The sequence below is a fragment of the Phacochoerus africanus genome, chromosome 5 (genome assembly GCF_016906955.1).
Source record: "Phacochoerus africanus isolate WHEZ1 chromosome 5, ROS_Pafr_v1, whole genome shotgun sequence".
NCBI classification, from domain to species: domain Eukaryota; kingdom Metazoa; phylum Chordata; class Mammalia; order Artiodactyla; family Suidae; genus Phacochoerus; species Phacochoerus africanus.
Window position 1 is genome coordinate 117,364,421 of NC_062548.1, and position 24,591 is coordinate 117,389,011.

At 39.5% G+C, this 24,591-nt stretch overlaps 1 protein-coding gene and 1 non-coding gene across 3 annotated transcripts in view; one reads left to right on the top strand and one right to left on the bottom strand.

Moving 5' to 3' along the window:
• Positions 1–24,591, bottom strand: part of RAB10 (RAB10, member RAS oncogene family) — a 78,002-nt gene that overhangs the window by 17,335 nt on the left and 36,076 nt on the right. The window contains exons 1-2 of one of the 2 annotated variants that reach the window (XM_047782482.1): positions 11,653–11,701; positions 11,511–11,571 (exon numbers count right to left, since the gene is read on the bottom strand). In XM_047782482.1, coding sequence (XP_047638438.1) covers positions 11,511–11,571; positions 11,653–11,686 — 95 coding nt within the window. In that variant the 5' untranslated portion in view covers positions 11,687–11,701. Of the gene's footprint in view, positions 1–11,510; positions 11,572–11,652; positions 11,702–24,591 lie in introns of those variants that run through there. The other variant, XM_047782480.1, reaches the window with a different exon arrangement.
• On the top strand, positions 7,612–7,718 carry LOC125128583 (U6 spliceosomal RNA). Its single transcript, XR_007135282.1, has one exon. It is a non-coding gene; the product is annotated as a U6 spliceosomal RNA (small nuclear RNA).

Here is a 24,591-nt window from a genome sequence, read left to right on the forward strand (position 1 = left end):
CGTGTCTGCAACCCACACCACAGCTCACGGCAACGCCGGATCGTTAACCCACTGAGCAAGGGCAGGGACCGAACCCGCAACCTCATGGTTCCTAGTCGGATTCGTTAACCACTGCGCCACGACGGGAACTCCCAGAGTGATCTTTAAACACATGTTTGATAATATAATTTTTCTACTTAGTTTCCAGTAGCTTCAGTGAGGAAAGAATGGAGCTCAAACAACTGGCTATCTTTACACACACGAAAAATGAAATTGGACCCCTTCTCACACCTGACATAAAAATTAATTTAAAACAGATCTAAGACCTGTACATAAGAGCTAAAACTACTAAACTCTTAGAAGAAAACAGAGGAACATCTTCGTGATCTTAAATTTGGCAACTTACTAGATATGCTCCATGAAGAGCAAAAGCAACTGAAAAAAATAAACTGGATTTCATCAAAATTGAAAAGTTTTGGGGGTTCCCGCTGTGGTACAATGGGATCGAAGGTATTTCTGCAGTGGCGGGAACATGGGTTCAATCCCTGACCTGGCACAGTGGGTTAAAGGATCTGGCACTGCAGTTGTAGGTTGCAGCTGTGGTTTGGATTCAATCCCTTGCCTGGGAACTTCCATATGCTGCAGGTGTGGCCATAAAATAAAACGGATTTTGAAAAATTATTTCAAAAAAAAATTTTTTTAAATAAAAAAGAAAGTGGAAAGAAAATCCACAAAATGGAAGAAAATATTTGTAGATCCATATATTTATAATGAACATGTATATGCAGAATATATAAAGAACTCCTACAACTCAACAATACAGGATACACAATTTTTTTTTTTGTCCCCAGGCTAGGGGTTAAATCAGAGCTGTTGCTGCTGGCCTACGCCACAGCCACAGCAACACCAGATCTGAGCTGCGTCTTCGACCTACACCACAGCTCATGGCAACGCTGGATCCTAACCCACTGAGCGAGGCCAGGGATCAAACCCGCAATTTCATGGTTCCTAGTAGGATTTATTTCTGCTGCGCCTCGACGGGAACTCCAGATACACGATTTTTATCCAAAGAAGATACACGTGGCCAATAAGCACAAGAGGATGTTCAACATGGTTGTTAGGGAGTTGCAAATTTAAAACCACTTCACAGGCTTCAGGATGGGTATAATCAAAATACCAAATAATAACATACGTTGGTGAGCACTAAGATAAATTGGAACCCTCTAACTTTGTTGATGGGAATGTAAAACTGGAAAACGGTCTGGCAGTTCCTCAGAATGTTAAACATACAGTTACTAAATGACCCAGAAATCCCACTTCCAGGTACATAACCATGAAAAATGAAAGCATATGCCCACATAAATAAGAATGTTCAGGAGTTCCCACTACGGTCAAAAGCACTGGTGGCATTTCTGTAGCACCAGGACAGCACAGCCCAGCACAGTGGGTAAAGGATCCATCATTGCCACACCTGTGGCGTGGGTCACAACTGTAGCTCAGATCTGATTCCTGGCCCAAGAACTCCATATGCTTTGCAGTGGCCAAAAGTGGGGGGGGGGGGAGAATGTCATTAACATTATTCATAATAGCCAAAAAGTTCAAACAACCTAAGTATCCATCATTTGTTGAATGGATAAGTAATATATCCATACAATGGAATGTTATTCAGCCATAAAAAGGAAAGAAGTACTGACATAAGCCACAACATGGGTGAGTCCTGACAACATTAGAAAGAAATCAGACATAAAAGATCACTTATTATATAATTCCACTGACATGAAATGTCTAGAATAGGAAAATCTAGAGACAGAAAGCAGATTAGCGGTTCCCCTGGCTGAAATGTTCGTGCAGGATGAGCAGAGGCTACTAAAGCGCACAGGGTTTCTTTCCAGGAGTATAAAAATGCTCTAAAATTGTGATGTTGGTGAATATACCTTATAAATTTACTAAAAACTATTTATACATTTTATATTCTGACCACACCCACATCATGTGGATGTTCACCAGCTAGGGATCAAACTCACACCACAGCTGTAACCAGAGCCACAGCAGTGATGCCAGGTCCTTAACCCACTAAGCCACAAGGGAACTTCTAATTGTACACTTTAAATGGGTGAATTATAAGGTATGCAAATTACATCTCAAAGAAGTCATTACAAAACAAAAAGGGAGTTCTCATTGTGGCTCAGTGGAAACAAATCCTGACTAGTATCCATGAGGACACAGGTTTGACTGCAGGTTCGACTGGGTTAAGGATTTGGCATTGTCGTGAGCTGTGGTGTAGGTCACAGACACAGCTTGGATCCTGAGTTGCTGTGGCTGTGGCATAGGCTGGCAGCTGCAGCTCTGATTCAACCCCTAGCCTGGGAACTTCCATATGCCGTGGGTGCAGCCCTTAAAAGAAAAACAAAAACCAAAAAGACAAAACAAACAAATAAATGGAAAACATAACTAGGCTTAAAAAATAAACCAAGGAATTCTCTTGTGGTATAGCAGGCTGAGGGTCTGGTGTTGTCACTGCAGTGGCTCAGGTTGCTGCTATGGCGTGGATTCGATTCCTGGCCTGAGAACTTCCATGTGCTGCAAGTGTAATAAAAACCAATTCCAAAATTCTATTATGAAGTGTTACAGGATTTGCACTTTTCATCAGCCCCCCCAAATTTTGAGGCGCTCTTTCCCTGATAGCTAGAACCACATTTTTTTCCCATGTCTCCCAATTCACAAGCTTGGTGCCACCGGAGAGCTTCTATATTAGTTGTGCCCACAGCCTGTACATAGTTGGCACTCATCTTTGCATTTTAACCATCACCTTATCAATGAAGCCTTTTCTGCCCATCCAATTTAAACAGCCATCCAGCCTCTCTCCATTGCATTTCCTTACTTTACTTCTCTACAAAGCACTTACTATAGATTTATTATTTACTGTTCTCTCATGCCCTCTAAAATGTAGGTTCCATTAAGAGATTTGTCTGTATTGTTCACTGTAGAATCCATGTATCTACATGATGATAAGCACTCAAATGTTTGTTAATTAGTCAGTATTTCAGAATCTTACCTCGCAGGTTCTTTAATAAACTTAAGAATCAGGGCATTCCAAGTTAGATGACTCTTAAAAACACATATATATATAAATAAGCCTTTTATGCCTAAATATATGAGCAGCAAGGAATATAACAGGACTACCAATACATTCATATTCCTTACATTTAATAGGGGTGTGCAATACATGTTCATATGTCTGCCACCTATCTATCCATCAATTCAAATATGCACCAGGTGTTCACTGTGTGCTAGGCATTATGCAAGAGCAGTACATAAAGAACATGGTCTGCAGTCAGATCCAAGTTTATCCTTAGGTTCTATTCCTTCCAGCTGGGTGACCCTGAAGAGATTTAACCTCTCTGGATCTTTGGGGGTTTTCGTTATGTTTCCCTTTTTTGGACACCCCACAGCATACAGAGCTGTGGGGCAGGCACCGAATCGAGCCAGAGTGTTATGCCACAGCTAAGGCAACACCAGATCCTTAACTCTCCATTCTGGACTGGGGATTGAACCCGTGTCCCTGCCACTGCAGGGATCTCACTGTGCCACAGTGGGAAATCTGCCTTTTTTTTTTTTTTAAACTCACAATTAGGAGGAATAACTAAAGTAAAAATTTATAATTATTTGTATCCGTCACAGATAACCCCCAAAAATCTATAGTATAAAAATATCCAAAGATCCAATAATATTATATGTGACTCAAAATTTGTTCTTAAGATGTCCTAAGTCAAAGCCATCTCTGCAGATGCTCTATATGTCTATGGTATTCAGAGCCATCTCAAATCAGTATCTGTCTATGCTTAAAGCTGTAATTAAATTACTTCACAAGGAAAACTCTGGGTTTGCCCGAAGCCTACTTCTGCATAAAGGTAAAATAAAATGCTTTTTCTTTACAAGTTAAAGATTTGGCTGGACTTTTCAATTTTTTTAAAAGAATTGCAACTCTGTCACATTAATTTCTGGAATTAGACTTCTTCAGAGGGTGAAAAGTGCCAAGAAGACAAAAATTAGGTAACGAGACCAGGGGCTAATGTTGAGAATGGTGCAAGCAAGAGAATTTTTTTTCTTTCTTTTTACAGCCGAACCTGTGGCATAAGGAAGTGTCTGGGCCAAGGGCTGAATCAGAGCTGCAGCCTATGCCACAGCCACAGCAATGAAGATCCAAGCCACATCTGTGACCTAAGCCACAGCCTGAAACACCAGATCCTTAATCCACTGAGCCAGGCCAGGGACTGAACCCACATCCTCACAGAGGATGACTGAGCCACATTGATGATTGAGCTTAATCTTCTGAGCCACAAAGGAACTCCAAGAGGAAAGTGGGTTTTTGTTTTTTTTTGTTTTTTAACAGTGAGAGGGTGAGGGTGGGGTTAATGTGGTTTTTTTTTGGGGGGGGTTGTTTGTTTTTGTTTTTAATGGCCGCACCACTTTTTTTTTTTAATGGTGGCATATGAAAGTTTCATGCCAAGGATTGAATTCGCAAGCAAGTGTAATTTTAAACAGGGTAGAGGAGGTGAAACGAATGAGGAGGTGAGCCATATAAATACCTTGGAGTGACAGTGTTCCAAGAAGGAGGAAGAACAAGTGCAAGTGTCCCGAGGCACAGGTGAGGAACAGAAAGGAGAGCAATGTGACTGGACTAGGAGTGAAGCCAGACTAGGAGATCACAGAGGTGGGGGGAGGGAGTGCGGATGGTGTAGGATGTTCTAGGCCTCAGCAAGGAAGGACCTTGGCATTTCCTCTGAGCGAGACGGGGAGTCTAGTGCAGGGTTTTACAAAAAGAAGTAATGTAGCTTGGGTTTAAAAAATTATTCTGCCTACTGCGTTAAAAATAGGTGTGTGTGCAAAAGCAGAGTTAGGGGGTAATGTAACACCTATCCAAAAAACTGCCAAAAGACACACACACACATTTGTGTTTATATAATTAATTATATACATTCTTAAACCACAATTTTTATAGTGCCTTAATATTAAGCCAACAAATCAGAATCATTACAAATAGCTTTATGAAAACTTACAGTGTATTAGTTATGATCTGTTCCTTCTTGCTCTGCCACTTTTTTTTTTTTTTGCCACATTTGTGGCATGCATAAGTTCCAGGGTCGGGGATCGAACCCCTGGCCACAGCTGCAACCCAAGTCACAGCAATGACAACAACACTGGATCCTTAACCTCCTCCTGATTTCTTTACATTATTTTTTTAAAAGAAAAACAATTTTTTGTTGGTAGCCAGCCCTCCCTGCCCCCCTTTTTTGTGTCAGCCACCAAGAAGTTTAAGTAAATTTTACAAATTAAGCGTGGCAAATAAGTTGTCCTTTAGAAACAGTATATTTACATCTTACATTTTATCTTTTATTAATCTTACCTATTTAGTTACAAGATGCTTTAAAAACAGGTGTTGTTTTAAACGCTTTCATAAAAGAAAAATATTTGTCTAACAGCTGAAGCAGTTTGTTTCTTAACTGACAAAAAAGAAGTATAAACTAACTAATAATTCTATCCTATTAGAGAGGGGTTGAAGTCTCCTACTAAAATCAGGCTAGAAATGTACTTCTCCAAGACAAAGAATGCATAGGACCTGGGCTTCCTGCAGTGTCTAACAGCTATAACGTAGGAGGGACAGAAAAACTGTACTTCAGTTTTTGTCGTAAGTAATAACAAATTAGGGAGGAGATCTTCCACAGCATTCCACTGTGAATACCACCCTCGACACTGTCTAACACTCCTGGAACACTGTCACCTCCAAGTATCAACAGGGCTCACATCCCCATCCATTCACATTACACAACTGGCAAATTGTATCACTCTTCAGTGTCAAATCCACGACTGAATTCTCCACCAAGAAAGAACACAGTGCAAAAAAACTACTTAGCTAAATCCAAATCAATGACACCTGGAGAGGAAATTTTATAATAAGGCGGCTTAGTCTAATATATAACATATTAAAATATTAATGGCCCCTCCAAAAAGAAAGATAATCATTGTTTAGGTTCAGAGTTTTTGCTTTGATTGATGGCATACTACTCCACCTGTTCCTTGATTTTTGTCCTTTCCAAAACCTCTTACAATCTATCTCTCTTCTTTTTATACACTCTCCTTGCTAAGTCTTTTAAAACTATCCCCTTCTTAGATTGTCATAATACCAGCCCCTACCCATTATTAAGCCAATCAACAATTTATTTCAAATCAGCAAGTTCCTGCCTCACCACCTCTAGGCTAATTGGTGACCCTTTACCCAAGGCTAAAAATAGCCATAGCTGCTAATTCATGGTCAAATTATTTTTAGGTCTGCATATACACATACACCCAGGACAAAAGACAGTGGGGTTGACTCCAATCAGCAAAAGTAGGTCTTTATTATCTGAAGAGCAATTAAACATTGTATATGTTCACATTATCTTTTCATGCCACTAAATCACAGGTTTTTGAGCCTGTTTTTAAAACCACTCACTTGGTTTTCCTCTATTAATTTTTTTTTTCAAAATCTCACCACACACAGTACAGGTTCTGAAATTATAAACCAATTAGCAAGAGAATTTTCCTTACATAAACTGAAGGAATGTTGTAAAATCCTATTTTTTCCCACTGACATATAATGAAAGGAGTGATATATTCTTAGGAACTAAAATAGCATTATTTCCTTAATTGTTAGTCCTACACACAGGGGTAGGGAGCTGTGTACTGTGGCTAATATGACGCTTATTTTTAAACTGGGCACTGACAGCACTAGAACAGGCCAGAGACAACACTAACCTGCCATGCAAGGCAGAAAGCCCAAATTTCCTAACATCGTGCTTTTGTAACATAATGAAGTTACTCCTTACTTTATAAATTAGGATGTTAAACTTCTCACATTGAGAAATCCTATTTTAACAAGATCTGGATCTCCTCACAGATAGACAATTTCTCTACACCCAAAATACCATGAGTTTCAATTATGCTCATCTTCATCCCCCAAAAGGGTCCAAAGTCAAAAGCCTGATGCTAGCTCTTGCAAAGCTTACATTCCAGTGAGGACAGGAAAAAACAAGTAAATAAATATATAATCCCAAATTGTGATAAATGCTAACAAAGCAAACAGGGTAGAGGGATGAAGAATGCCCCAAGGGGGAGGGAGAAAGAAATCTAATTAGAATGATCAGGTGGCCCTCTCTACAGAGGTGATGCTTAAGGTGAGTGAGGAGTGAAGCATCAACAGAAATCATCTAAGTCATTCAGTCAACAAATATTTATTCAGCATCTACATCTGCCAGGCTCTCTGGCTTGGATCTGATTTCTGGCCTGGGAACTCCAAAAAAGAAAAGGGGAAAAGAAAAAAAAAAAAACAACCAACAAACAGCAATTTGAAAAAACAAAAACAAAAGGCAGACTTGAAGCAACTCAATGACTGTTTTCCTGGCAGGACCCACTACACTACTTAATCTATGGAAAATATAGATAGCAAAAGATACTGTGGTAGAATCTTGCTAGAGATCTGGGATTTAAAAAGTCACAGCTGCTTCTCTATCAGCCAAAGTTTAATTTCAGGCCTACACACATGTGCCTTGGACAGGTCAGACCCTTATGCAACTAAACTAAAAGATTCCTGGAGTGCTCGTTTCAGCAGCACATATACTAAAACTGGAACGTTACAGAGAAGATTAGCATGGCCCCTGCACAAGGATGACATGCAAATTTGTGAGCATTCCATAATTTTTTTTTTTTTTTGGAGTTCCTGTCGTGGTGCAGTGGAAACGAATCCGACTAGAAACCATGAGGTTGTGGGTTTGATCCCTGGCCTCACTCAGTGGGTTAAGGATCCAGTGTTGCTGTGAGCTGTGGTGTAGGTTGCAGACGCGCTCAGATCCCGTGTTGCTGTGGCTCTGGTGTAGGCCGGCAGCTACAGCTCCGATTCAACCCCTAGCCTGGGAACCTCCATATGCCACAGTATCGGCCCAAAGAAATAGCAAAAAAAAAAAAGACAAAAAAAAATCCTGGAAAGTAAGCAAGTGAAGATTGTTCAGGTAAAGAAAAATAAAACAAAGCTTTAGCACAGACTAAAGAGAGTTTCTAAAATTAATACTCAATCACAGAATAATTTTTTCCTGCTGAAACAAGAATCTGAATATATTCATTCAAACTAAAGAGACATAAAAATCACTGTGCTTTTTAACAGCAATTGAAAGCAATGCACTAAAGTTGAGAATAGCATTTTGAACTTTGGTATTATCCTAAGTTATGAGTAATGGGTTTTTCATGCTTTAAAAAAGCCTTCTCGAATTACTGTGGCATATCCCAAGATCTCCTAACCTGAAGCTACGTGACTTTTTTTTTCCTACCTGGATATTAGCATGCATGTCAACTTAAGCAAAGAAATAAAATTAGCTGGCATAATGCTAACATCTTAAAAACAATTAATCACTAATTTTAACCACTCATTCCTTATCTTTTAAGAAAATGGATATTTCACATTATTTTATTTTTTTGATCTTTTTGCCATTTCTTGGGCTGCTCCTATGGCATATGGAGGTTCCCAGGCTAGGGGTCTAATCGGAGCTGTAGCCACTGGCCTACGCCAGAGCTAAAGCAACTCAGGATCTGATCCGAGTCTGCAACCTACACCACAGCTCATGACAATGCCGGATCCTTTACCCACTGAGCAAGGGCAGGGATTGAACCCGCAACCTCATGGTTCCTAGTTGGATTGGTTAACCACTGAGCCACGACGGGAACTCCTGGATATTTCACATTAAGAGCAATCAGTTATATGAAAATCCATACTAAATCAAACTTTCCTTCTGAAGTGTTTTGCTTAAGAGAGTTTCTACTAAAAATGTCTACAAATCAAAACAACTCTAAATTAGAAATATTGCCATCTCTGTGCAATACTTGAGTTTTACAGGTACAGTATAAATATTTTCTAGGTTAATCTTAAAGGCCACACTGGAGGACTATTTCAAAAGAGCACCTTCTGAGGAACGCTCTCTTTTTAAAAACAAGTGTTAGTTATTTGTTACTGTTTACTTCTAAAAACTCTAGACTAAAATGTTAAGTGGAGGGAAAAAAATGTTTAAAGTCATAAGGTCAAGAAACAGAAGGCAAAGTTTGTGGAAGACAGTATAGGAGGAGGAATAGAATATATTTAGTAGCACAAAGGTTTTATATAGTCTATAAAGAAAAAAATCTGAAAAAGTATTGTTTTATATGATTCTGTTTCTGTTATAAACACACAGATACATGTACACTAAGTCACAATGTAAAGTGTAACTTATCTACTGTCAAAAAGTTAGAAAATTATATGGCTTCAATTGTGTACAGAGGGGCTACAATTGAAAAGAGAACCAATCAGTGTAGCAGAGTCTAGGAGAGGGCTTGAAATACAGATGTTATGCAGGGACAAAGTCATAATAAGATGTGAGGCTAAAAATAAGAGGGAGAGGGGCTGGCTGAAATTCAGAAAAAGTAACTGACATCCTATCCCTTGCGATCACTTTAATTATAATGAAACAATATGAGGCATGTGTCATTTGCTAAGTTTTTCCCAGTTAAAGAAAAGTCCAAATTTCATTCAAATTTGTTTTAAATTTTAAAGATTTTATAATGATTGTACTTCTATTGTATGGTCAGGTAATGAAGACATTCTGGTTAGACATACCCTATTCTTCTAATTATATCTAATTTTCTGGGACATTATTCTCCCCCAAGTGTCCTCCTAAGTCTCCTACTATGGCTTTGCAATTCCTTTTGCTAACTAACTCCTCTTTTGCTTGAAACTGTTACTATTTTTAAGATTACAAGCCTCATAATGGGAGATTCCCAAATAATAACAGCTCTGATTTCTTGAACGTTCATTGTGCATTGGAGACTGCTTTACGTGTACCACTTATTCTTCATAACTACTGTGATAGGTTCTATTACAATAAAGCCCAAGATGACATGAATTCAAATTTAAGATTCCTACTGACTGGCAATGAAGAAAGAAAAATGATGGTAACTATTAAGAGCAGCAAAATCAACTGAGAAACTATTGTATTTACAGGAGGCAGTATAGTAATGCCACTCTCAACCCTATATTCTGATCATGTAAATGCAGCATCCCGGCTCTGCTACTTACATGCTGTAATGCTGTAAGACCTTGGTTAAATTATTTCAAAATGCCTCCATTTATCTATAAAACAGGAATAACCCCACAGAAAAGAAAGCATTGCCTATACAAGGATTTATAGCAGCTTTATGGTGAATAAACAGTAACAATGGAATACTACTTAACAATAAAAAGTAATGAACCTATTATTAATATTTTTTCTTTGGCCATTTCTAGGGCTGCTCCCTCAGCAGGTGGAGGTTCCCAGGCTAGGGGTCGAATCGGAGCTGCAGCCGCCAGCCTACACCAGAGCCACAGCAACACAGGATCCTTAACCCACTGAGCAAGGCCAAGGATCGAACCCAGAACCTCATGGTTCCTAGTTGGATTCGTTAACCACTGAGCCACGAAGGGAACTCCAGTAATGAACTTATTGATACACATAAAATCATTGATGGTTTTCAAAATAATTATGTTCTGTAAAGCCAGACACCTCCCCCGCCAAAAAAAGACACAAAACATATTATATGATTGTATTTGTATATAGTACCAGAAAATGGAAACAAGTTTATAGTGACGGCAGAAGAGTGGTTGCCTAATGACCAGGCATAGGGAGGAAGGAGAGATTACAAGGCTTGAAGAAACTTGTGAGGTGATGGGTATGTTAATTATCTTGACTGTGGTGAGAAGTTCACAGATTTATACATATGTCAAAGCTTACCAAACTGTACACTTTATAAACATGTGTGGTTTATTGTATGTCAGCTACACCCCAATATGGCTGTTTAGGGGAATAAAAAAGGAATAACGTACTTCACAGGGTCACTGTGATCAATGATCACTAATATTCACTGAAAAAATACTACCATTATAATTTTAAAGCCTATGATTCATTCTTGAAAACAAATTTAAAGAACTTTATTGTACTTCTGTGGGGCAAACCCTATACAAACTAATGAAAATAATAATGCCTATAAAAAGTTACACATTAAAGATAAGTATTTTAGCTTAAGACTCTCAAAGCAACAAAAAGATTGTATTAACTTTTAATATTGAGTGCTACTGAGCCAAATATTGGCCTAACAGCATTACCTACATTATTTCATGTAATCCTTGTAACAATTTTTGTAGATAGGTGATATTATCTCCAGTTTACATATTAAGATACAAGGGCCTCACAGTGGTATGTAACTTACCCAAGTTCATACAGTAAGTGGAAAAGGGGTTTTACTCAGCCAGATCTCACGGACTCCAAAGTCCATGGCAACAATTTTTTTTTTTACTTCACTGAAAGAAGGTCATCTGATGGATGGCTTAGAAAGGGGAGTCCTATAGAATCTAAAGAGTTGACAAGGAAGGATTTCACTGCCTAACCTTTAGAACTTGACATTCTACTACATAAAGTAAGTAAATTAGCATCACTTACCATATCTGTAGCTTGATCTTCTTTCCTTGTAATTCAACTGTTTTGATCTTAAAGTCTATTCCTACAACATAGAAAAAAAAGGTAAATTGTATCTATGGCTCTGAATTTGGCTATACTAAAATTAACTGGTGTAGAAACACACTTTCAAAATTCGTTTGGTTCTGGAAATTCACCATGGATGCAATTCTGAGCAAAAGTGTCCAATTTTAAACCTGAGTAATATAGGAGCCAAAACAGTAGAAGAAATAGTTATACAGAGAGTTTTTAACAATTAGGAAATTTAGGATTTTTTAAAATATCTAATACTGGAGTTCCCTTGTGGCCCAGCAGGTTAAGGATCTGACATTAATCACTGCCACAGCACAGGTTAAATCCCTGGCCCTGGAACTTTTGCATGGCTCAGGTGAAGCCAAAAAAACAAAACAAAACAAAACAAAAAACCTTAATAGCTTAATGCAAAAGAATACAAAGATGTTTCCTATTAGAAAAAATACATATAGCCTTCACTAGCCTGCAGAGTGATACTACCAGGGGAGTTCCTGTCAAGGCGCGGCAGAAATGAATCAGACTAGGAATCATGAGGTGGTAGGTTCAATCCCTGGCCTCGCTCAGTGGGTTAAGGATCTGGTATTGCATGAGCTGTGGTGTAGGTCGAAGACAAGGCTTGGATCTGGCATTGCTGTGGCACAGGCTGGTGGCCACAGATCCAATTAGACCCCTAGGCTGGGAATCTCCATATACCACGAGTGTGGCCCTAAAAAGCAAAAAAAAGAAAAAGAAAAAGAAGGAAAAACTACTACCAGGGATAAAGAGGATCAGTTCACAATTATAAACAGGTATATTAATTAGAAAGCAAAAAACACTAGATGTTGGAGTTCCCGTCGTGGCGCAGTGGTTAACCAATCCGACAAGGAAACATGAGGTTGCAAGTTCGGTCCCTGCCCTTGCTCAGTGGGTTAACGATCTGGCGTTGCCCTCAGCTGTGGTGTAGGTTGCAGACGCGGCTCGGATCCCGAGTTGCTGTGGCTCTGGCGTAGGCCGGTGGCTACAGCTCTGATTCGACCCCTAGCCTGGGAACCTCCATAAGCCGCAGGAGCGGCCCAAAGAAATAGCAAAAAGGCAAAAAAAAAAACAAAAACAAAAAACAAAACACTAGATGTTTATGTATCTAGTAGCACAGAGCTTCAAAGTACATGAAGCAAAAGTATTGTAGTTCCCCTAGGATCTGGTGCTCTTTAACCAACTCAATCTTCAGCTTGACCCTTTTAGCTTGTTTCCCATACCAAATCAAAAGGAAAAAAGGGCCATTTGTCTGATATTTATAAACCACAGACCATGTCTAGAGTCCATATTTTTGTTTCTCCAGGAATTACTGGGAAAAACATCCTAAAACAACCTGGTTGTCAAGACCAACTCTGAATAGGACTGAATAACCACAGTTAGGCATAAAATTTGTTAATTAACCTTAATGACAAACCTGAAAACCAATACTATTTCAGAAAACTTTCCTGAATAGAAATGAAATTAGGATAGTCTAAAAGCTGTAAACCCTTTGGGATGGAAACCAGGTATGACTGAAAACTTTGAAGAATTAAGGCTGTTTTAAGCCATCTACCTAACTGTTAAAGACAGAAACCTCATCCAAGACTCCTTGAGTTTCCCTCTTGATCTCATGTTGTCTGTCCTCAAACTAATTAGCAACAGTGGAAGCAGTTTTTCATTCTCTTCTGTACAAAAACTCTGCTGGTGTTCCTACTTCTCTGGTCACTCTTTGATCTTCATTACTGGTTTCTCCTCATCTCTCTGATCTTTTGTAAAACTTGGGGTACCTTCTCTTTTCCTTAATTTCATGGCTTTAAATTCCACATACACACTGATAACTCTGAAATTATCAGAGCCAGACTGTTTCCCTGAACTCTGAACTTAAGATATCAAGTGCTTATTGGTTATCTCCAAATACTATCTTTCACACAAAGACTAAAAGTCCTTAAAACAGGAGTTCCCGTAATGGCACAGTGGAAACAAATCCGACTAGGAACCATGAGGTTTCGGGTTCAATTCCTGGCCTCCCTCAGTGGGTTAAGGATCCGGCGTTGCTGTGAGCTGTGATATCGATCGCAGACATGGCTCCAGATCCAGCATTGCTGTGGCTGCAGCTGTGGCCGCCAGCTGTAGCTCTGATTAGACCCCTAGTCTGGGAACCTCCATATGCTGCAAGTGTGGCTCTAAAAAAGCAAAAGAAAAACAAAAACAAAAAACAAACACAAACAAAAAAGTCCTTAAAACAGTCTATAAGGCCCTATACATTCTGCCCTTCTGCCCCTGTCCACTCTGACCTCAGCATTTTCTGTACTCTCTTACTGGGATCTAGCTAAAGGCATTGGCTCCCTTGTTCCACACACAGCTATGAGGCAGATACCCACCTCAAGGCCTCTGTATATGTTGTTCTCTCCAACCTGGCAAACTCCTCCTTCCCCAGGTTACCATATTCTAGCTGCAACTTTTCCTCATGCAACTTTTCTTACCTTTTAATACTTCTTAAATATACAGCATATATTTACTTATTCCTATTTTTTGTCTCCCCTTTGCCAAAATATAAGATCCAAGAAGGGCAGGGATTTTTATCTGTTTAATCCTATTAAATTCCCAGTACCTAGAGCTATACCTGACATATAAGCAGGCATTCAAGACATAGTTGTTGAATAAAAAAATTCTAAAGATAGTAAAAGGGTCCCTGAGAAAAGACATAGATACTCCACTTTAGGGTGAGACACACTACTTGACAAGCTCCACACTTGTCCACCTGGCTTCCAATCAGCTTTTCAGAGCCTCAGGCCAAAACATGAAGGACAAAGATTCCACTGAGATATCAAAATAAACAAGCAAAACCAAAAAAGGAAATCTGGAGGAAACAGGGACAAGGCAGAGGAAAATATATAGTTCTTTTTATCATCTCAAAACCTGATGGATAGAGTTGGCTCAGCGGTCAACGAACCCAACTAGGACCATGAGGATGTGGGTTCAATCCCTGGCCTTGCTCAGTAGGTTAAAGATCTGGCATTGCTGTGAACTGTGGTGTAGGTCACAGATGTGACTCGGATCCCACGATGCTGTGGCTGTGGCATAGGCCAGCAGCTGTAGCTCCATTTTGACCTCTAGCCTAGGAACTTCCATATGCCTCAGGTGTGGCCAAACAAAAAACAAACCCATGATGGAAGGGAAAGGAGAGAAAGGAAAAGAATCTGAACTATAAAAATCTTGGAAATTAAAAAGGTAGGAATAATATATTCAGCAGAAAGGCTATAATAGAAAACTGAGATCTCCTAGAAAATACAACAAAATGACAAAGAATGGAATATACACGAGATAATGACACGTTATGAGCCCAAACCAGGAGGTCTGACATCTAACTCATAGAAGTTAAAGAACAGAGAAAATAACATATAGAAAACAGTAATTTAAAAATTATGCAAAACAACTTAATAGAGTCAAAGGAATTTATTTTAGACTGAAATACCCACCAAGTGCCTAGAGTAATGAACAAAAGAGCTATATCAAGTTATATCATCATGAAATTGCAGGGCTAAAGATAATTTCAAGAATAAGTATAACATTATAAAAGCTTACAAGGGAAAAAAACTAAGGCATATTAAAGAGTTAAGAATAACAATTCTGAACTACTCAACGGCAATGCTAGACTCCAGAATACAAAGACAATGTGTTTAAAAAGTATTTTCAACCTATATACAGCCAAAAATCAAATGAGAGAGCATAATAAAAGCTTTTCCAGACACGAAAGTTCTCAAATATTTAGCTTCCATGCATCTTTTCTAAGACAACTACTAGGAGAGGTTGCTTTACCAAAATAGGAAGAAAAGAAATCCAGTAAAGACTCATGTAAAGGGCAGTTCAAACTGACCTAGAGAAGCAACCAGTAGAAGAGAATGAAGACAGAAAACAAAAGGATAGAATAAAATGCTAAGGAAAGTACCCCAAGAGGGTACGTCTCCTAAGAGGGAGAGGGAATAAAACTGTATTAACAGAATGTGTATGAAAAGAAGAATTCAGAGGGGTCTGCCAATTATGTTGTAGAGTTTGAGACAAAGTATAAATACTACCTTGAAATCTAAGCATATGTAACAATGAAGGGACTGTAAACGACAGTAAAAACAGAAAGCTGTCTGAGAAAGGAAATGCAATTGTAGTATATTACTTGGTTTAGCAGTTAACAAAAACATGTGTTATAACTATTTGAGAAGATGAAGGGAGAGGCACCAAGAATGCCTGGTGGTATTAGCGTATTCAATTCTCATCTTCGGTAACAATAACAAGAGAAAAGGTCTGAAATTAGCTTTTTTAAAAAGTTAAAGACATGTGACATGGGGATATGGGGTTGAATATAGAATAGGGCAAAAAAATGTTTGTGAAAGATAACATACAGATGAGGATGGGGCAAGGATTTATTGCTGCTGCTGCTCTTGTCATAAACCTTAAAGTACTAACATCTAAAATTCTATAGCTATTTTATTAATAGAGACAAAAATTAGATTAATAGAGGAGGTATCACCAATGTCCTCTCCACTTACTCAAACACTCCAATTTGGTCACCAAATTTCTAGCATGGCCCCAAGCCACCCCTGCAGTTTCCTTCTATAGTCTCTCTCAAACATAACTTTTACAACTGTGCACTTCTTCCAAGTATATACCTTTGTCTCTCCAGCATGTACATTCCAAACCCCAAACATTAATACTTGAGTAGAAAAGGTTTTGATATAATTTAGGGATTAGAGCAAAATCAACAGCTCAGCTACCAAGAGAAGCTAGGAAAATCTATTACCCTCTAAGATTGTGCCAGGAGGAATCAGATTCTCCTGTAACACTATCATTTGTTAAATTACCACAGACTAGAGCAAAATCACAGGATTTGATCCAACCAGTGATTCTTTTCCAGGTTTTGCTTATGTAAAAACATACCACAGGAAATCCGGAAATCCTCACTTTTTATAGATTCCTGGGACCCAGTTCAAACGAGTATTTCAATTTACCACTGTCTAAATCATTTATCAATTTTCAGCTACTCAGGAAAGTGAGAAACAATATCAGCCAAAACATTTTTTTTAATTTTTTTTTAATGATGTTGCAGAAGCACCACCCAGTGGCAAGAAAAGCAACTGCAAATTTTTATCTTGTCTTTCGTCCTTTTTAGGGCCGCACCCTTGGCATACGGAGCTTCCCAGGCTAGGGGTCAAATCGGAGCTGTAGCTGCCAGTCTACGCTACAGACACAGCAATGCCAGATCCAAGCTGTGTCTTCAATCTACACCACAGCTCACAGCAACTCTGGATCTTTAATCCACTATGCAAGGCCAGGGATTGAACCTGCATCCTCATAGATCCTAGGTGGGCTCCTTAACCACCTAGCCAAAACAGCAACTTCAGTAACCGCAATTTCTAATCACCATACAAATATGTTCTCCAAAGCTTGGATTCTCATGACATATAAATACATAGTAATTAATGCAGGTAGAAACAAATTATATAATAAACTCCAGACAACCAAAGTTTAACAACTTATAGCTAAATGATCAATACCTATAGGGTTTTGTTTTGGGTTTTTTTTTTTTTTTGTATTTTCTAGGGCCGCACCCGTGGCATATGGAGGTTCCCAAGCTAGTTTAATCAAAGCTGTAGCCGCCAGCCTACGCCACAGCCACAGCAACATGGGATCCCAGCGGTGTCTTCGACCTACACCACAACTCACAGCAATGCCGGATCCTCAACCCACTGAGCAAGGCCAGGGATCGAACCTGCAACCTCATGGCTCCTAGTTGGATTCATTAACCACTGAGCCACATGGGAACTCCAATACCTATAGTTTTTAACAAGTTAAAAATCAAGTGTTTTCATGACAATAGAACAGAAGAATGACACACCTACAATCCTTTGAATGTAGCTTAGTCCACAATTTGAAGACCTAAGTCTAGTCCTAGCTCTGTCATTAACAGTACAAGTTTTAAAAAGGAACTTTTCCCAATATGGATATTAGCTTATTTATCAGAATGCAAATGCGAAATGCAGAATGCAAAAAAAAAAGTTCCCTCTAAAGATCCTTCCATACAACAGCCATTTTGAGAATTTACAATGTACCAGGCACTGTTTTAAGCTTTTGCATAGATAAACTCATTAAGTCAGCAGAAAAATCCTAGTCCATATTCTTTCCACTCTACAAGTAAAGAATAACATAAGAACCATAGCAGCAGCAGAAAAAAATTCACTAACATTAACAGTCACTGGACATTATTCTAAGCACTTCACATATACTATCTCATTTAGTATTCACAAAAATCCTCTGAAAAAAATATGAATATGCCTATTTTACAGAAAAGAAAATTTACAGTAATTTACTTAAGGTTACAGAATTAATGGGTGGCAGAACCAAGACTCAATTCTATGTCTATCTGATTGCTGACCACACATAACCTTAACCTATCTTCTACTAAAGTAAAATTCACATAATAGAAAATTTACCACTTTAAAATGCACAATTCAGTTTATTCACAATCCTGTGCAACAAACACCTCTATCTAGTTTCAAAACATTTTCATCGCCTCAAAAGGCAACTCCATAGCTTTCCATTATTTATCCCTCCCATCACTTCCCTGGAAACCACCAGTCTCTATTCTGCCTCTATAGCTTTACCTATTCTGGACGTCTCATATAAATGACAGCACGTAACACGTGATCGTTTGTGTCTACCTTCTTCCACTCAGCATATTTTCAAGGCCCATCCACACTATAGCACGTATCAGGATCTCATCACATTTTATGACTAAATAATATTCCAACATATATATAAACACCATAATTTGTTTATCCACTCATCTGCTGATGGACACTGGGGCTGTTTCCACCTCTTATAGCAGCATGTAAGTGTTTTTTTGCGTACCTGTTTTGAATTCTTTGGGGTATTCACATGGAGTAGAAATGCTGGGTCATATGGTAATTTGACGTTTAACTTTTTGAGGAGCCGATGTTTTCCACATGTGGACAGTAACATAATGTCTTTTCTATCAAAGGAAATCTTGGTTATTCTATTTTGCTCTGTTTTGGCTGAAACACCCCCTTGTGGCCCCCTTCCTCTCTACCTCTTCCCAGCAACAATTTGTTTCAATGAGCCAACCAGGAAGAATGTGCACCCTGACCTGACCAACGGGAAGGCGACAGGTACATCACCTGTGTTAGGCATAAATAGGGGAGGGTCCTTTGTTTGGTGCGCACGCTTTTTGGAGCACCTGAGTCCTTCTGCAGAAGTCAAGAGCCTTGTCCAGATTTCTCCTTGTCCACGTGTCTCACTTTCCGACACTGACGACCCGAGCCAGAGTTATCTTAATTTCCAACACACAGCAGCTGCACCATTCTACATCTCCAGTAGCAACGTATGAGGGTTCAATTTTTCTACCTCCGAAATAATCATTATTTTTTTAGGTCATCCTAGGGGGTGCATATGAAGTGGAACTAGATTGTAGTTTTGATTTGCATTTCCCTAATGACTAATGGTGCTGAACAGCAGTTCATGTGCTTGTCGGCCATTTGTATATCTTACCTGGAGAAACATCTATTCAAGTCCTTTGCCTCCCCCGCTTTTATCTTTTTTGGTCCCACTGCATCAGGCCAGGGATTGAACTCAAGCCATCACACAGACAATGCCTATCATTAACCCACTGAGCTACAATAGGAACTCAAATTTTTAAATCAAGTTGTCTTCTTATTAAGCCATAAGAGTTCTTTATAGCTTCTGGATACTAGATCTGTATCAGATACATAATTTGCAAATATTTCCTCCATTCTGTAAGCTTTCTTTGCTTTCTTAATTTCCTTTGGTGCATAAAAGTTTTCAATTTTGACAAAGTCCAATTAAATTGTGTATTTTTCTTTTGCTGTATGCTTTTAAGTCCACTGATCTTAATTTTTGAAATTTATGAGATGGAGTAAGTTCCTGGGAATCGAGAAATCATTGACAAAACCAAAGCTAAATTCAACTTTTTGCAACCACATGTTTGAGTTCTTTTTATCGCTGAATAGTATTCCGTTCTGTATATACACCACATCTTAATCCATTCATCTGTTGATGGATATTAGGTTGTTTCCATGTCTTGGCTCTTGTGCCAATATTTATCATTTCTTATCCTCTTCATTTCTTTGTGTAGATGTGAGTTTCCTAGTGGAATGCTTTCTTTGCCCTGAAAAACTTTAACATTTTCAATAGCACAAGACTTCAGGTAAGAAAATCTCTCAGCTTTTGTCTGGAAAATGTCTTTCTTTTGGTTTTTGCTTTTTTTTTTTTTTTTTTTTTTTGTGGCCTTTTTAGGGCTGCACCACGGCACATGGAGGTTCCCAGGCTAGGGGTCAAAATGAAGCTGTAGCTGCTGGCCTACACTACAGCCACAGCAATGCCAGATCTGAGCCACATCTGTAACCTACAGCACAGCTCACAGCAATGCTAGAACCTTAACCCATTGAGTTAGGCCATGGATCGAACTTGTGTCCTCAGGGATGCTAATCAGGTTCATTTCTGCTGAACCACCACAGGAACTCCTTGGCTTCATTTTTGCTTTTTTGTTAGGACTGAATTCCAACTTAACACATTTTTCCTTTCAGAGTTTTAATATGTAATTCAATTGTCTTCCAGCTTCCATTGTTTCTTTCTCCACCCCACCCCCCGCCCCACTTTGGGAGAAATGTAGATTTAAGAAACTTTTTTTTACTTCGAAATTATTTTATAGAAAAGTTGCAAAATAGCTCAGAGTTCATATATACTATGCATCCAACTTCTGCTAATATTAACGCTAATATCACCACAGTACTTTTATCAGAAACAACAAAGTGACACCAGGGAGTTCCCACTGTTGCAAAGGTTTGATCCCCAACCCAGCACAGTTGGGTTAAAGATCTGGCATTGCCACAGCTATGGCACCATTCAGTTTCAGTCCCTAGCCACAGAACTTCCATACCAGGGTGTGTGGGAGGAAGACACTGGTACCATGCAAGTGATTTAACTACAGACCTAATCCACCAATTTTTTCATGAACGTTGTATCCAATTCAGGTTCCCACTTTGTATTTAGCTGTCATGTGTCGTTACTCTTGTTTGATCTGTGAGTTCCTCCATCCTTTCTTGTCTTTCAGGACTTCGATACTTTCAAAGAATATCAGTCAGGTATCTTATTGAATTCTCCCTCAATTTGGGTTTATCTGCTGTCTTCTCATAATTGGAGTAAGGTTTTGCATTTTTTGGCAAGAATACCACAAAATGCCACAAAGGTACTGTTTTGCTTTCTCAGTTCATTTTATCAAGGAGTATATATTGTGAATGTCTTTCTATGATATTAACCTTGATGACTTAAGATGTTGTATGGAGACTTTCTCCACTGTAAATTTATTATTTTTATTTATTTATTTATTTATTGGTCTTTTCTAGGGCCGCTCCCGCAGCATATGGAGATTCCCAGGCTAGGGGTCTAATCTGAGCTGTAGCCGCCAGCCTATGCCAGAGCCACAGCAACACGGGATCCAAGCCGTGTCTGCAACCTATACCACAGCTCATGGCAACGCTGGATCCTTAACCCACTAAGCAAGGCCAGGGATCGAACCCACAACCTCATGGTTCCTAGTCAGATTCGTTAACCTCTGCGCCACGACGGGAACTCCTCCACAGTAAATTTATTGTTTTTCCCTTTGCTATCAATAAATTTCTTGGACAAAATACTTTGGGACTATGCAGCTCTTTCTCACCATACCTTCATCCTCTGATTTTACCTCCTATCACAACCTGTGACAATTATTACTGTAGTATTTAACTAATGGTGATTTTGTGTTTCAGTCATTGCTTCACACTTACTAATTGTAATTTTTCATTTACAATTTGTCCCTTTCACCTACTACCTACCCTGCTTGTTTGCTTATACATACCAATATGGACTAAGGCTATTTTAATTTATTGGTAATAATGCAATACTATAATTATTTCATTCCTGCTCTGGGCAGTAGAAAAGCTCTTTCAGGTTAGTTCATATATCCTTTTGACATATCCCATTCATTTGGGAGCACTTCTTTGTCTTCTGGCACCAAAGATGCTCCAGGATCATCTCATATTTCCTACACCCCAGTTCTGGAATCAAGCCGTTCTTTAAAGAGCCCCAGTTCCCTTTACTGAAAAACTGTATGTAAAGTCCGAGATCTGGGCACCTGGCAGGCTCACTGCTACTGAAGTGTCACTGTTTCTTCCAGGCCTTTCCAGAGGACAGAGTAAGAAAATACATTTGTGCATACTGATCCAGCATATATACACATCTCTATTTCCATAACCATCTGCACATATAATACATAAAACCAGGAGTTCATACTAATAATTCTGATTCCAATTGAACTAATCTTCTTTTCCTTACCTGTAACCTCTTTCTTCAACAATTAGAAACCTGGCTCTCATTACCTAAAATGTATTTACTTATTTGTTTAATCCTAGTATATACATAAAATAGTTTCCCTCACCTCTGTGAAAAATCAGATTAACTAAAATATATGTTTACATTTCTTTTTATCTTTAGTCTTACAATAACCAGTTAAAATACTGTTTTCTAAAGTTACTTTTATTATTCTTTTCTTCCTCCTCAGTGTGGTTATGCTGCTCATTTGCTGGCTTATGTTGTTTAATGAAAAGTCAACAGTTGTTCATACCTTTGTCCCTCTGTGCTTTTTTTGCTCTGGCTTCTTTTAAGATTTCTCTTTGTGACTGACTTTCAGCCACTGGATTAAGATGTGTCTTGGAGTTCCTGTTGTGGCTCAGTGGTTAATGAATCCAACTAGGAACTATGAAGTTGCAGGTTTGATCCCAGGCCTCGCTTCAGTGGGTTAAGGATTTGGCACTGCTGTGAGCTGAGGTGTAGGTCACAGACACGGCTCGGATCCCGGGTTGCTGTGGCTCTGGTGTAGGCCGGTGGCTGCAGCTCAGATTAGACCCCTAGCCTGGGAACCTCCATATGCCACGGGTGTAGCCCTAGAAAAGACTGGGGAGGAAAAAAAAAAAAAAAAAGGATGTGTCTTATGTGATTTTCTGTTTATCCTACCTAGATCCATAAATCTATAGGATTATAGTTTTTGTCATTATTTGGATAATTTTCAACCATTATTTCCTCCAATACTTCTTCTGCAACCATGGCACCCCCACTTCCCACCCTGAATTCCAAATACACATGAAACAACTTGATAATGTCCCACACATCACTGAGGCTTTTTCCCTTTTTCCCCCGACTTGTTTCCCAGACTTTTCCCCATGCTTCATTTTGCATAGTGTCTATTACCTTACACTGATCTTTCCTTCTGCAGTTTCTAATTTGCTCTTAAGCCCATCAGCTCAATTTTTCATTTCAGATATTGTGATTCCCCAGTTCTAGGAACTCCAACAGTCTTTTTTACACCTTACATTTCTCTCATGTTCATGCTGTCCTTTAAAAGCTTCAATGTATCTGTCTTCTAAATTCCATTACCTCTGTCACTTCTGGGTCTGTTTCCATCCACTTATCTTTCTCTTAGTTAAGGGTCACGGTTTTCTATTTCTTCATAGGCCTAGTAATTTTGGATGAGATGCTCAACATTTTATATTTTTATCAATGTGTGGAGTTTTTGGCCACACCCACAGAATCTCTGGGTTAGGGATCGAATCTGAGCCACAGCAGTGATCTGAGAGCCACAGCAGTGACAACGCCAGATACATAACTCACTGAGAGACAAGGGAACTCCAATGTATAATTTTTTTTTTTTTTTGGTCTTTTTAGAGCTGTACATGAGGCACGTGGAAGTTTCCAAGCTAGGGGTCGAACTGGAGCTGCAGCTGCCAGCCTAGGCCACAGCCATGGCAACACCAGATCTGAGTCTGCAACCTATGCTGCAGTTTGCAGCAACGCCCAATCCTTAACCCACTGAGCAGGGCCTGGGATCAAACCCACATCCTCATGGATACTAACCTGCTGAGCCACAATGGAAACTCCTTTTTAAAAAAAATTAATTTATTGAGGGAGATGGGATTAAGATGGCGGAATAGAAGGACTGGAGCTCAGCTTCTCTCCTGAAAACAACATTTACAATCAAATGTTGAGCAATCTTCAACCAAATAGACCAGAAACCTTAAAAAAGATATCCTACTCCAGAAGACAAAGAGAAGGCCACATCAAGAGGTAGGAGGGGTGATTACGGGTGGGAAGCCCCACAGACTGGAAACTCACTGGTTCACAGAGACTCACCTACAGGAGTGAGAGTTCTGAGCCCCACATCAAACTCCCACGTGTGGGGATCTGGCACTGGGAGAAAGAGCCCCTGGAGCATCTGGCATTGAAGGCCAGTAGGGCTTGTGCACAGGAGCTCCATGGGACTGGGGGAAATGGAGACCCCAGTCTTAAAAGGTGCACAGACTTTCATGTGCACTGGGTCCCAGGGCAAAGCAAAGTCGCCATAGGAATCTGAGTCAAACCTCACTGCAGTTCTTGGAGTTCTTTTTCCTCCTAGGAAAAAGGAGTGAATGTGGCTTGTTGTGGGGGAAGGACATTGGAAGCAGAGCTCTCAGGAATATTCAGCAGCATGCCTTTCTCTGGAGGTGGCCACTTTGGGAAAATCTATCCAGTGCTCTCTTCTCAGGGCCGAGAAGCCCCAAGGCAAACAACAATCCAGGTGGGATCATAGCCCCGCCCCTCAGGAAACAGGTGAAGGCACACAGCCACCTCTAATCTCACCCAGAGACAAAGCCCCACCCACCAGAGGGGATAGGAATCAGCCCCACCTACCAGTGGGCAGGCATCAGTCCTGCCCCCTTACCAACTTCAGCCACAAGGGGGGCAGACACCAGAAGTAAGAGAGGATACAACTCTATCATCTGTAAAAAGGACACCACACCAAAAACCTATAAAAATGAAAAGACAGAGAACTATAACTCAGATGAGGGAGAAAGAAAAAACCCCAGAAAATCAGCTAAGTGATGAGGAGAGTCTCAGCCTCCAGGAAAAAGACTTTAGACTGTTGATGCTGAAGATGATG